The sequence below is a fragment of the Schistocerca cancellata genome, chromosome 2, assembly GCF_023864275.1.
Source record: "Schistocerca cancellata isolate TAMUIC-IGC-003103 chromosome 2, iqSchCanc2.1, whole genome shotgun sequence".
Classification (NCBI taxonomy): Eukaryota; Metazoa; Arthropoda; class Insecta; order Orthoptera; family Acrididae; genus Schistocerca; species Schistocerca cancellata.
Window position 1 is genome coordinate 79,826,469 of NC_064627.1, and position 13,686 is coordinate 79,840,154.

The window sequence follows — 13,686 nt, forward strand, 5'->3', positions numbered from 1 at the left end:
AGTACAACAATTCCTAAGTCCGTGTTACACAGACAGTACAAGCAACCGATTAGTGTTGACTCTTCTATTCAAGTACTTCGCATAGGGGCGGCTGCTGTCGCGTTGTTATCCTGGAGAGGGGTCCGTCAGCGTGCAACGGGCTGACGTTTTCTCACAGCCATCTCTCCTGTATCGTTCCCGACTGGCGTACCGGCGCTTGACTGAACGCCGTAACAATAAGTGTAAAGCGGCGGATAACAACGCTATATAAAGCTCGCTGTATAACTTGACATTTTGGCCGCAAGTAAGAAACACATATAAAGCCTGTTCTGAGGTGTATGGAATACTTACTGCCGAGTATGACTTAAGGATGAACGAAACGGGTGAGGAGCAGAAAAAATGCAAAAAAAAAAACCAATGACATGCTTAACTTCAAAACTGGAAGCGACACGATAATGGAAGAACTTAGGAATTCTCTTACCTAGGAGGAAAGATTACACAGTATGACCGAAGGAAAACAAATTGCAAGAAGTAGGTGAAGTAAGCTTTTACTTAACAAAACAATTGTGCTTTTATGAGATAAAGATACGTAGATCAGGAAAGGTTGCTGAGAATGTATGTCTCGCAGATAACATTGTACGAAAGTGAAACCTGGAGCATTGTAAATCGGGAGAAGCTGGAACTGGAAACATGCTGCTATTGCTGAATGTAAAATATTAAGTGGACAGGCAATGTATGAGATGATGGACAACGAAAAAGAGTAGGTGGGGAACATAATCTATGGCAGACTGCCAGAAGATGAAGGAAAGATTCGTGGGACATCCGCTTCCGCATCCAGGAACAGGGTAATGTGAAATAAACTCGAATGGAGTACAGATAATGTTGGGTGCACTAGGTGCACGGGAATGAAAAGAACGTTGAGGAAGACGGAGGACAGCATCAAACCAGAGGGAGGAATGGTGCCACGAAATGAAGGAAGGCGGCGCGTGTGCCGGCCAGGACACCGTGGGCAGTGCTGAGCCGTGCTGCGCCCGCCTTGTTTGACACGCCGGGGTCGGCCATTGTGGAGGCGCCCTGCGGCCTCTCCCCACACAGAAAATTATTCATCCGCCTCCCTGGGAGCGGCCGCACGGTTCCCTCGGCAGCCACTGAACAAGATTTTGGAACGTCGTAGCTCGAAACGCGAATTGTCGAAGGTCTTAACTATAGCGTAATCGGCTGCGTCGAGGCAGAGGAACCCTTTGAAGAATGTTCCCTTCAAAATGTACGTCCTTTCACTTTGCAGAACAATTCCAGTCGAACATTTGCCTGGAGACAACTACCAACCGTTACAACGCTCGATTTTTGTGCTTAGTGAACGTATCATCACTGACCTGTTGCTCAGATTACTTCGGTTGCCTCCTGCGTTCATAATTTCAGACTTACAGATGGTTGCATTTACGGCTATAGCAGTATTAGCAATCTCTATCTAGGAGATATTGTAAGTAGGCTGTTTAGGTTTTTATGTTGGTAACGCCACTTAGCGCTCTGTATGAAAATCACTGACTGTGCTGTGTGCAGTCTGTGGCTGGTTGGCATTGTTGAAATATTCGCTATTGTAGTGGTGGGCAGTTGGATGTCAACAGCGCATAGCGTTGCGCAGTTGGAGGTAAGTCGCCAGCAGTGGTGGATGTGGGTAGAGAAATGGCGGAGTTTTAAGAGCGGACAATCTGGGCGTGTGTCCGCCAGAATGACTTTTGAACACTATTAAGGTAAATACATTGTTTGTTCTCTATCAGAATTTTCCATTTGCTAACTATGCCTACCAGTAGTTACTGCCTTCAGTAGTTAGAATCTTCTATTTAGCTGGCAGGAGTGGCGCTCGCTGTATTGCAGTAGTTCGAGTAACGAAGATTTTTGTGAGGTGAGTGATTCATGAAAGGTATAGGTTATTGTTAGTCAGGGCCATTCTTTTGTAGGGATTATTAAAAGTCAGATTGTGTTGCGCTAAAAATATTGTGTGTCAGTTTAGTGTTGATCAGAATAAGTAAATAGAGTAATGTATGAGTACATGCTCAGCTGTTTGAAAATCAAATAACGTAGAGGTTTATCAGCACAGTAATTCATGAGTTTTTCTAAGGGGCGTTTCATAATATATTGAGAAACTACGTTGTTCAAAGCAGATAAGTTTTGGTATTTAGTTGTACGGAAATATCAGTAAATTTTCGAAATTATTAGTTTTGAGCAACTTCAGCAATCACAAAAGAATTATTTGGACGTCGTACAAGGTGTGTGAGAAAAGTAACGAAACTGACATTTTATCTATCGAAGTTTGATTATTCGAACATCGTACAAGTTGTGTAGGTGAATTAACAAGACTGACCTTTCGTTTTTTTTCAAACAACAACAATGTCCCCTTCAAAGTAGTTCCATTCGGCAACTGTACACCGGCGGAGTAGCTGCTCCCCGTCTTGGTTGCAGCACCGACATGCTTCAACCGGTAGGGCCTTTAACATATCGATCACACTCTTCTGAATGGTCACCAGAGTCCCAAAATGACGTCTTTTTAAACCTTTTTCAGTTTCGGGCCAGAAAAAATTCAAAAGCACTCAGATCGGGTGAGCCGACGGGCTGTTGAACAACAGGAATGCCTTCTGAAGTCAAAAAATCAGTGATGGAAGTGGATTAGTTATGATGTTTTTCGCTACAATTTTGGCACAAACCGTTCCCATGTGTAAAACTTCGGCCAGAATTTGACATAAGATGGAAGTCTTTAGGTTGAACAGGTCACTCGTGATCCTTGTCGTTAAACGTTGGTCTGATCTCAGCAAGAGAACACACACGTTAAACGTTTCTGTCGGTTTTTGTAGTTCAAGGTATTCCGGAGTGATGTTCATCTCCAATTCATTTTCGGCCTTCCAAAAATTAACTTGTGCTGTCGTTAAGTAATCCTCCCCATAGGCCAATTTCAATTCTTCAAAGGTTACACTCGCGGATTCCCCATGTACACTCCTGGAAATGGAAAAAAGAACACATTGACACCGGTGTGTCAGACCCACCATACTTGCTCCGGACACTGCGAGAGGGCTGTACAAGCAATGATCACACGCACGGCACAGCGGACACACCAGGAACCGCGGTGTTGGCCGTCGAATGGCGCTAGCTGCGCAGCATTTGTGCACCGCCGCCGTCAGTGTCAGCCAGTTTGCCGTGGCATACGGAGCTCCATCGCAGTCTTTAACACTGGTAGCATGCCGCGACAGCGTGGACGTGAACCGTATGTGCAGTTGACGGACTTTGAGCGAGGGCGTATAGTGGGCATGCGGGAGGCCGGGTGGACGTACCGCCGAATTGCTCAATACGTGGGGCGTGAGGTCTCCACAGTACATCGATGTTGTCGCCAGTGGTCGGCGGAAGATGCACGTGCCCGTCGACCTGGGACCGGACCGCAGCGACGCACGGATGCACGCCAAGACCGTAGGATCCTACGCAGTGCCGTAGGGGACCGCACCGCCACTTCCCAGCAAATTAGGGACACTGTTGCTCCTGGGGTATCGGCGAGGACCATTCGCAACCGTCTCCATGAAGCTGGGCTACGGTCCCGCACACCGTTAGGCCGTCTTCCGCTCACGTCCCAACATCGTGCAGCCCGCCTCCAATGGTGTCGCGACAGGCGTGAATGGAGGGACGAATGGAGACGTGTCGTCTTCAGCGATGAGAGTCGCTTCTGCCTTGGTGCCAATGATGGTCGTACGCGTGTTTGGCACCGTGCAGGTGAGCGCCACAATCAGGACTGCATACGACCGAGGCACACAGGGCCAACACCCGGCATCATGGTGTGGGGAGCGATCTCCTACACTGGCCGTACACCACTGGTGATCGTCGAGGGGACACTGAATAGTGCACGGTACATCCAAACCGTCTTCGAACCCATCGTTCTACCATTCCTAGACCGGCAAGGGAACTTGCTGTTCCAACAGGACAATGCACGTCCGCATGTATCCCGTGCCACCCAACGTCCTCTAGAAGGTGTAAGTCAACTACCCTGGCCAGCAAGATCTCCGGATCTGTCCCCCATTGAGCATGTTTGGGACTGGATGAAGCGTCGTCTCACGCGGTCTGCACGTCCAGCACGAACGCTGGTCCAACTGAGGCGCCAGGTGGAAATGGCATGGCAAGCCGTTCCACAGGACTACATCCAGCATCTCTACGATCGTCTCCATGGGAGAATAGCAGCCTGCATTGCTGCGAAAGGTGGATATACACTGTACTAGTGCCGACATTGTGCATGCTCTGTTGCCTGTGTCTATGTGCCTGTGGTTCTGTCAGTGTGATCATGTGATGTATCTGACCCCAGGAATGTGTCAATAAAGTTTCCCCTTCCAGGGACAATGAATTCACGGTGTTCTTATTTCAATTTCCAGGAGTGTATAACACAAAACTTGATGGCATATCGTTATTCTAAATTCAACTGTTCCATTGTCGTAACACACAATACAAACACAACATCAGTAATGGCGCTCTCGAAAATCACATGATGGCTGCATACAGCTGACATTCGGACTGAGCATATGAAGGGATGAACGCACCGGTTGCCACAGCGTTGTCACGTTGCTGGCAGTGTTGTCAGTCTCGTCACTTTTCTCTCACACCTCGTACAACTGACAACTTGTTACAATTTACATCGATCGTACATCGGCTCCAAACTAACTTAACCTATTTCACTGTAGCAATAAACGTCTGCACCTGTACTGCAGTCTTAAATAACCGACACATAACATCAAGTGAACTGCTCTTACGAATAATGTGAACATATTGTGTGAACAGTGATATTTCTGTAACGTAAATAAAATTACCTTTCAAGAATTTTCTTTTATAAGTTAACTGCATTGCACTAAATGCTTAAGCTTAAAAACTGCATTTAATTTACGTAAAGCAATCCTAGATAAATAATTCTTATAAAAATATCCCTTATTAAAATTTAATTTATAAATCACTTCGGCGTTTTATTTCTTTGAAAAACGTTTTGTAGCCAAATACCTTGACCTTGACAATGGGCAAATGTACAAACTGCCGCAGCATCATCTGGAATGGCAATCAGTGTGAGCTACGACACCATTATTTTCACCGATGCACAGCCGTACGACCTACATGAGGGACTGTTCTTTTCAGTTCTGTCGAACTGCATTACGCAGAAGTATAATGTTGGATATAGACCAGAAAACTGAATTACAGTCAAGTTTTCCAAAAAATGTTTAAATGTGTGTGAAATCTTACGGGACTTAACTGCTAAGGTCATCAGTCCCTAACCTTACACACTACTTAACCTAAATTAAAGGATAAAGATAAACACACACACACATGCCCGAGTGAGGTCTGAAACCTCCGCCGGGACCAGCCGCACAGTCCATGATTGCAGTGCCCCTAGACCGCTCGGCTAATCCCGCGCGGCGTCAAGTCTTCCAGATCAGTGAAGAGATCCAGGAAACGTTGCTGATTGCTTCAGTCTAGCTGTCTCTAGTAGCTGCTGTGGTTTGGGTACAGATAAAAAAAAAATTCAGATAATCGAAGATGTTCATATGAAGTCTGACAGTGCATGGCGTAAAGTGAAAATGTAGGAAGAAAAGTTTGCTGCTGGGTAGCAGTCACGAAACTGGAACGTCAGAGCTGGTACAGAAATCTTTGGGAAGTGATTACCACGAAACTAGTGTGTTTAAGCCAAGCCGCGGGGTATTTGGCGAACGATCTTGGGAAAAATCACTATGTAATAATAAAAGATAATGTAGCTAACAGTAACGACGGTAACCATAATTATACAATATATACTGATGATGATGATGTTGGATTTGTCGGGCGCTCAACTGCGCGATCATCAGCGCCCACAATATACGTTGAAAAAAAAAATCGTTCAAATGGCTCTGAGCACTATGGGACTTAACATCTGAAGTCATCAGTCCCCTAGAACTTAGAACTACCTAAACCTAACTAACCTAAGGACATCACACACATCCATGCCCGAGGCAGGATTCGAACCTGCGACCGTAAAGGTCGCCCGGTTCCAGACTGAAGCGTCTAGAACCGCTTGGCCACACCGGCCGGCAATATACATTGAGAACAGCATGATACACATGGCTGAGAATATTCCTCTCATTACAGAGAAAAACGTGCAACTCTTTCAACGGTCTGATAAGCCTTGGATATATTCTGCGGGACTTATAAATTCAGAGCTTGGCAAACCGCTCAGGGGAGAGGGATCTTGTAACAGTAGAGCCGCTCATGCATTACTTACCTCTCCTTCACTCCCATTATACGCTGCATGAATGGCAGCTAATTTGTATAAGAGGCTACCTGGACAGATAAAAATCCATCCAGTCTGACCATTACATCACAGCGATTTTCAATGCGTTTTCTATGCACTTTTGGGGGTAAATTCATCCCAAAGACAGGGCTGCAGGACAAATGTACTAATAGTTGAAACAGCTATTAGGAAGCTATAATACAGTAGTTTGGCGAAGCCAAGGATATTGAAAGAAATATATTTTGTGTCCCCTGTCAAAACACTAGAAGCAACATCCATACAGGAAAATGAAAAGCTAGATCGAATTTCAGCAGACTTGTGCATATCGGAATATCATGGAAAACACTACAATTAAGACATATTAATCTCTACTGCGCTGTCATAAACGGAATACATGTCTGAACCTTTCTAAAAATTGCAATTTGCTTTGCTAATTTACATTTTGTGCTGCTGCTCACCTCTAAATGCGCAACGCTACGTGCTGTTCACATCCAGCTGCCGCTGCCCAACGCTACAATGGCAGACAACAATGCAAACTAGCCACAGACTGCACACAGCACAGCCAGTGATTTTCATACCGAGCGCTACGTAACGTTGCCAATAAGAAAACATAAACAGCCTACTTACACATGCTTCTGTATAAAAAACTCTAAACTAAGGTACAAATTTCGCAGGTCAATTCCAACATGGTATTTAGCTGTAAGCTCTGCAGGCAACTCTGCTGGTGCAGGCGTGAAACTGAGGTTGATGTCGGTCGAATTGGTTCCGGCCTCCTCCTGGCCCAAAAACATCTCAATGGCCTAGAAACACCTGTTTTGTGGCACATTTATCGCTACCAAGGCTGTGGGCTGCAGCATCCCATAGTAGTAGCGGCTCAACCTCCACCACGGGGATGAAATCCTCGTAAGTTCTTTTCCTGCCGCAGGCATCAGGATTCGTCAGTTGCGGACTTTCATTACCCCAATCATACCACATATTGTCCTGACTGCTTCAAAATGCACCAATGTGCAGACTGTCCTGATCGCTGGGCGCATCGCACCCGATGTGGAAAGAATGAGCATCTACGAAGTATTTGCTGTCCATCAGCTGAAGAGTCGATTCCGTCTGCAGAAGCATCAAGTGAAGGTGCATGAACTGAAGGCCATTGTTAGCCATGACCACGCAACCGTGTTGTTAACTGATCTCTGATTGCAAATCAAAAAAAAAAAAAAATGGCTCTGAACACTATGGGACTTAACATCTGTGGTCATCAGTCTCCTAGAACTTAGAACTACTTAAACGTAACTAACCTAAGGACATCACACAACACCCAGTCGTCACGAGGCAGAGAAAATCCGTGACCCCGCCGGGAATCGAACCCGGGAATCCGGGCGTGGGAAGCGAGACCACGAGCTGCGGACCGATTGCACATCATGACGTTCGCTCCCATCATGGTAGCGACAGTTTACCTGCTGAATCTCCTAACATGTTCTTGCCTGGGTTACCCATCGTTGGCTCCACCTTCCCACAAGTTGGTGGGGTATCATGACGGCACAATTACCCTCAGGTGTCAGCTCACAACTACAGCAGCTTACGTTGTTTGGTGTCAGTAGTCAATTGGCTGGCAACATTTTCGGCCTGAATGCCTTCTCCCGTTTGCGTTCTCAATCACGGAGGAAGTTCTTTCCAAGAACCTGTTGACCTCTGTTCAAATGGTTAAAATGGCTCTGAGCACTATGGGACTCAACATCTGTGGTCATCAGTCCCCTAGAGCTTAGAACTACTTAAACCGAACTAACCTAAGGACATCACACACATCCATGCCCGAGGCAGGATTCGAACCTGCGACCGTAGCAGTCACGCGGTTCCCGACTGCGCTCCTAGAACCGCTAGACCACCGCGGCCGGCGATGACCTCTGTGCCTCTTTCATATCTCTCTTTGTACTTGGCCTGGTATGTGTTACCATGGTGCTACAGATGGTGGTTAAGCTCAAACTCAATCACCTTCACGATGCTAGGGTAAGTGAACCTGACAAAACTGTTGCTTGACAACACTCCTGGTAGCGGTTAAAAAATCAAATGGCTCCTTCTGGTCCATGGAGATTTTGGGTCAACAGTTAATGCCCAGATACATCTAGAAGCCCAACCAATAACCCGTCTGGAGGAACTCCACACTAAACTTGTCAGCAGTGAATATTTTTCTAAGATAGACCTTGTTTACTTTTTTACTAACCCCACTGGATGGGGAATCACAACGCATTATGGACATCAATACACCCTTTGCTTGTACAAATACCAATGTTTGCTGTTTGTCTTATCTTTTCTTCCTGGAAATCTTCTAGAGGTACCAGGAACAGTTAACCATGTCCATTCCTGCATGACTTAATAGTTAGGGAAACTATGCACAACGTCTGCACACTCTTTACTATGTTGTGTGATGCCGGGGTGAAGTTCCACCTACACAAGGGCCGGTTTTCTTCAGGAGCATGTGCACTATCCTGGCCACTTGCTCAAGAAAGACTGGATTCAGTCCACTAACCGCAACGTTGACGGGTCCGCCAGTGGCTTCTGGCTGTTTCCGATTCCAGTTACTGTACATTATGTATCTAGGACTATGCGTCCATAGTGGGCACGTACTAATGGTTCTAGGAAACTCATGTCGCAGACTGATTCCTTCAAATAAACCTAAGGAAATATGGTTCTTATATTTAGGAAAGTTGTAGCTCACGAAAGGCATTTTCAACCGTTTCTAGAGTATTGTTCATTAATCTGCGACTCATAACGCTAGGACTGATACAGAAGACGATGAAGATGTAATGAAGATCGTCACGTTTCGTCATGGACTTGTACAATGAGTGCGAGTGTGTTTCGGAAGGGGTTCGAGACGGTACACTGCAAGAAGAGACAGGCAACATATTAACATCCCCAACAAACAGCTCGTGGAATGAGCATGGGTGTAAGGAATAATCACAGGAATTGGATCTCAGACGAAGACTTACCACCAGCACTTCTACCCGCGCAGTCTTCAAGAAAGGAAGAAGCCACTGAAACATCCCTTGGAACACACATGTGAGTGAAAATACGGATTTACATGTACATGTTCATTGCAAACCAAGTTACTAGTGAAGATAAAATCTTTACGATGTTACTCTTTGATTTCTTCTTGCATAAAGGACGTTTCTTCTCCCTGTGCTGCGACTTTCTTGAGGGTCTTCTGGTGTTTCTGATTAGCTACCTCAAAGACCATTGTTACGTTTACTTACAATACGCTAGGACAGAGAGTGCACAGAAACCCTACAAACAGAAATAGGTATGTAAATGCCACCCAGCTGAGAAGCAAGCAGCTTGGCTTCTGCTACCGTGTCAGAGACAATAACAGCTTGGAATCGGAGATGAATATCTTAAATAACGCACGAAAAACAAGGGCTATCATGGTTGGCCCATTAATAGAACTTTCAAACGAAATAGAATTAATTATGATAGTAAGAAAGTCGAGGAACCGGCTTCTCACTCTGTTACGTTATTGTTTGTTACTGGTGTTACTGACCGCATAAGCAGACTTGTTCGAAAATAGAAAGTGTTTAGAGCCAGAACAAAATCAAGGACTTTTTCCGACTTCAAACTGACGCACCTGACTAACTCCACATAGCGAGTATCCACGAAGTGACGCGTGGCGCGGGCAATGTTTAAGCGAAACCGAGACGACAGAAAGCATATCAATCAGTACAAATGCCATATTCGGGACATAAAACAAATTGCGTCCAACATATTGATTCTACAAGGTATGCGTGCTAGCCAAGGAGAGCAACATGTATAGAAGGAAAGTCCAAGAAACAGTTGAAATTTCAAGAAAAGAATATAATTACAGTGGAAAAGGTTTCCAGCTCCTTGGCTTCCCGCCATCAAGGAGGTAAATACACAGCCACAGACGACGAAGAATACAAACAACGACCTGTGCTGCAGGACAATAATCCATACACAATATAAAAATGGGGGTACGTACGTATGTATATTCCACAAATTTTCCTAAGCTATTGGACCGATTTCCTGAAAATTCGTTGGACGTGTCACTTACAGTCTGCAAAGAATCGCTGAGGGGGTAAGAACAACTTACCCATGAAAGTGATTTGGGGGTGGGGGTGAAAAGTTGGTGTAGCCCACGACGCGGAATACAATTTATTCACCCATTACTTGAGAATCAAAGTACCTTGGATAACGTGCAACAAACTTTACGAATAATTTAAAACCTATACGAAACTTTTTCACGTTGATGACAACCACAAAATGAGGAAAGCAAAAAATTTTGTCACTTCATTTCACCTGTTCATGCAGTAAAACTGCCGCATGAAGCATAACAGTTTAAATTATTACTCGTATACTACTAACTGTATTCTCGTCACATTTTGGAGAAAGTATTCAGCTACATCATTGACTGTACAAGCAAAATTATATCGTCGTACGACACATAGTTCAAGAAATACCGCGTCACAAACAATGAGCTGCTTGAAAAAGAAAATAAAGGGCGATATTTTCTGGAGCTACAGGTGAATATGTGTACAAACAGTGTGAAATGTGTTAATTATATATCAAGCGTTTTTGACGCAATTCAATCCACGGGTAAAGGGCTCGTTCTAAACACCTGGAAAGATTTCAACCAAATTTGGTTTACAAATTTTACTCATTTTGAAACATAGGGATTATACAGCCAACCGGTTGCAAATAAGTGTTTGGTACAATTGACTTAGGTTTCGACACCCACTAAGGATGTCTTCATCAGAATAAAATTTTGAGAAACCGTAAAATTACTTCGCGAGAAAGGAATGGTCAGAATTGACAGCAGATATGTTCAAATCAAAAATAAAATAAAACACTTTCGAGCCTTCTTGTTTTTTTCTTTCTCTCTGTCTCTCTCTCTCTCTCTCTCTCTTTTTTTTTTTTTTTTTTTTTTTTTTTTATACTTGAGCATAGCTGAGCACTGCTTTCTAGCAAAGTAATTTTACTCTTTCTGAAAATTCCATTTTGATGAAGACACCACTAATATGTGTCGAAACCTAGATCAAGTTATTTGCAACCGGTTGGCTGTATAGTTGCTACGTTTCTAAATTGTATACTGTTGCTGACGCACAGCCATGTTTAAAACAGTAAAATTTGGTTAGTTACGATCTGGAGGGATATGTTTTTTTTAGAATTCGGGAAACCGCAGGCAAAATTGTACATGGAGAATAAAAGCTTCCGCAATGTCTGTTAAAATACTTACACCAGCCAGGGCGGGGAGATATACTGTGAGGGTAAGGAGGGTAGAGGAGGAGATGACAAAAGAGAAGGTGGAGGTAGAGAGGAGGAGGTTGAATAAACAGAGAGACGGGAGGGGTGCAGATGTGCAGAGTTAGGAAAGAAGAGATGGGCAGCTAGAGGGAGAGTAGGACGTGGACAGGGAGAGCGGAGAGGAGGAGATAGACGAAAAATGAATGAGGAGGTGAACAGAGAAACGGGGGAGGAGGAGAAGGTTGGCAAGACGTGGAGGAGAAGAGGGACAGAGAGTAATGAGAGGAGCAGGAGGAGGGGTAGGAGGAGATGGACAGAGAATAGGGGTTGGAGGAAGTGGACAGACGGAGAGGGGTGGAAAAAATGGACAGAGATGGAGGGGAATGAGGACATGGACACAAAGGGGGAAGGAGGAGGTGGAATAACAGATTGGAGTTAAAATACGCTCGGAAATGATGGGCACAGAGCTAGTATGTTGATAAACATCTTCTGTCCTTTGCTACACCCGTTTGACTATTTATGAAATGAGACAAAAACTAAGAGATTTTCAACCAGTAACCCTACTTCTTCACAACACGACTGACTATGGTCTTTGATAGAATTCCTGATGGAGATACCAGGTGAATGGTCGAAACATCGAGTATGCGAGAAGGAACTGAAGGGTAACATGACGCGGCTTAAGAAGCTTGGTGTTTTCTCCTCCAGTGAGCGAGGCCAGGCAAGCCTGCGCACTGGGACAAGTTACAAGGGGCGCGCGTATCGCGTTGCGCTGTACTTGGCACAGGAGCCGCAGGGGCAGCCGTGCGGCGCAGTGACGTCCCGAGCGGCGGCAGGCGTCCGCCGTTTGCGCCGCCATGCGCCTTTATTGAATCGCGGGCAGAGGCCAGGGGTCGGGCTCATTCGCCTGCGCCGGAAACTCGATTGTGAGCGCTTCTTCTGCCGCCGAGACTCCCTCTGCCGTACAGGGCGTGGGCCGTAGCGTGTGGGCCTCCCTCGGGCGGGCAATCATCTCAGGGCAGCGCTGGGGACCACTCCGCCGGGCGCTTCAGCGCAGCGCCCGCATCACGTCCGCCACGGCAGAAGGTGATCCGCGCTGGCCTACGACGCCCTCTCTCGAGTTTTTGCCTCAATGCAGGGTGAATATTAGTAAAGCCGACAAACTACAGGGACGGGTTTCTGACTGGAAATGGAGGGAAAATGGTTCTACGAACACATGGTGTGAAATGGACGGTGTGCGTGAAACAACAATTCAACCCGGAACACAGTGGAGAGCCGCATCGCAGCCGCGTCACAACAGATGTTCAATCTGGGATTTCAGGAGTTCGGGATAGTAGCGATTGTCATATATGGATAGACGTAGTTTGGCTTGCACTATGTTGGCGCGCCATTTGCGTGGAGCTTGTACTGGACTTCGTCTACATATCCTATACAAACCGGTCCTCGAAATCTGGTGCTCGCACATCCGCCACTTCCCTGCTTGTTGGTCTGTGCGAAAGGACCCATTATCACTCAAAAGGACTTGGAATGTTGTGTGATGTGGTTAGTTTCTGTAAGGGTACTTGTTTTGTTACAACCGTGCTGCCTCTCAACCGTATTCATGGCCTTACACAAACACCATCTCGGCTTGTTCCTGACTTGAATACCGGAACATTCTGCTGCTTACAATACGCTGTATCAATATCACAGCCTCCAAAACACAAGGAACACACGGCACGTGGTCAGAAGAACTATCGTTCGTCTACATCTACATATACGTCATTACTCTGCTACTCACAATAAAATGCCTGGGAGAGGGTTCAATGAACCAAGTTCAAGCTGTCTCTCTACCATTCCACTCTCGAACGGCGCGTGGGAAAAACGAGCACTTAATTTTTTCTCTTCGAGCCCTGATTACTCTTATTTTATCGTGATAATCATTTCTCCCTATGTATGTGGGTGCCAACAGAATGTTTTCGCAATCGGAAGGGAAAACTGCTGATTGAAATTTCATGAGAAGATCCCGTCGCAACGAAAAACGCCTTTGTTTTATGATTGCCACTCCAATTCACGTATCATGTCTCAGGCACTACCTCCCTTCTTCGCAATAGTACAAAACGAGCTTTCCTTCTTCGAACTTTTTCGATGTCATCTGTCAGTCCCATCTAATACGAATCCCACACCGCACGGCAATACTCCACAATAGAGCG

At 45.5% G+C, this 13,686-nt stretch overlaps 1 protein-coding gene across 1 annotated transcript in view; it reads right to left on the minus strand.

The window, feature by feature from the left end:
* Nucleotides 1-918: 918 nt before the first annotated feature.
* Nucleotides 919-13,686, minus strand: part of LOC126151026 (uncharacterized) — a 118,149-nt gene continuing 105,381 nt past the window's right edge. The window contains exon 3 of the mRNA XM_049915915.1: nt 919-1,127. Coding sequence (XP_049771872.1) covers nt 919-1,127 — 209 coding nt within the window. The remainder of the gene's footprint in view (nt 1,128-13,686) is intronic.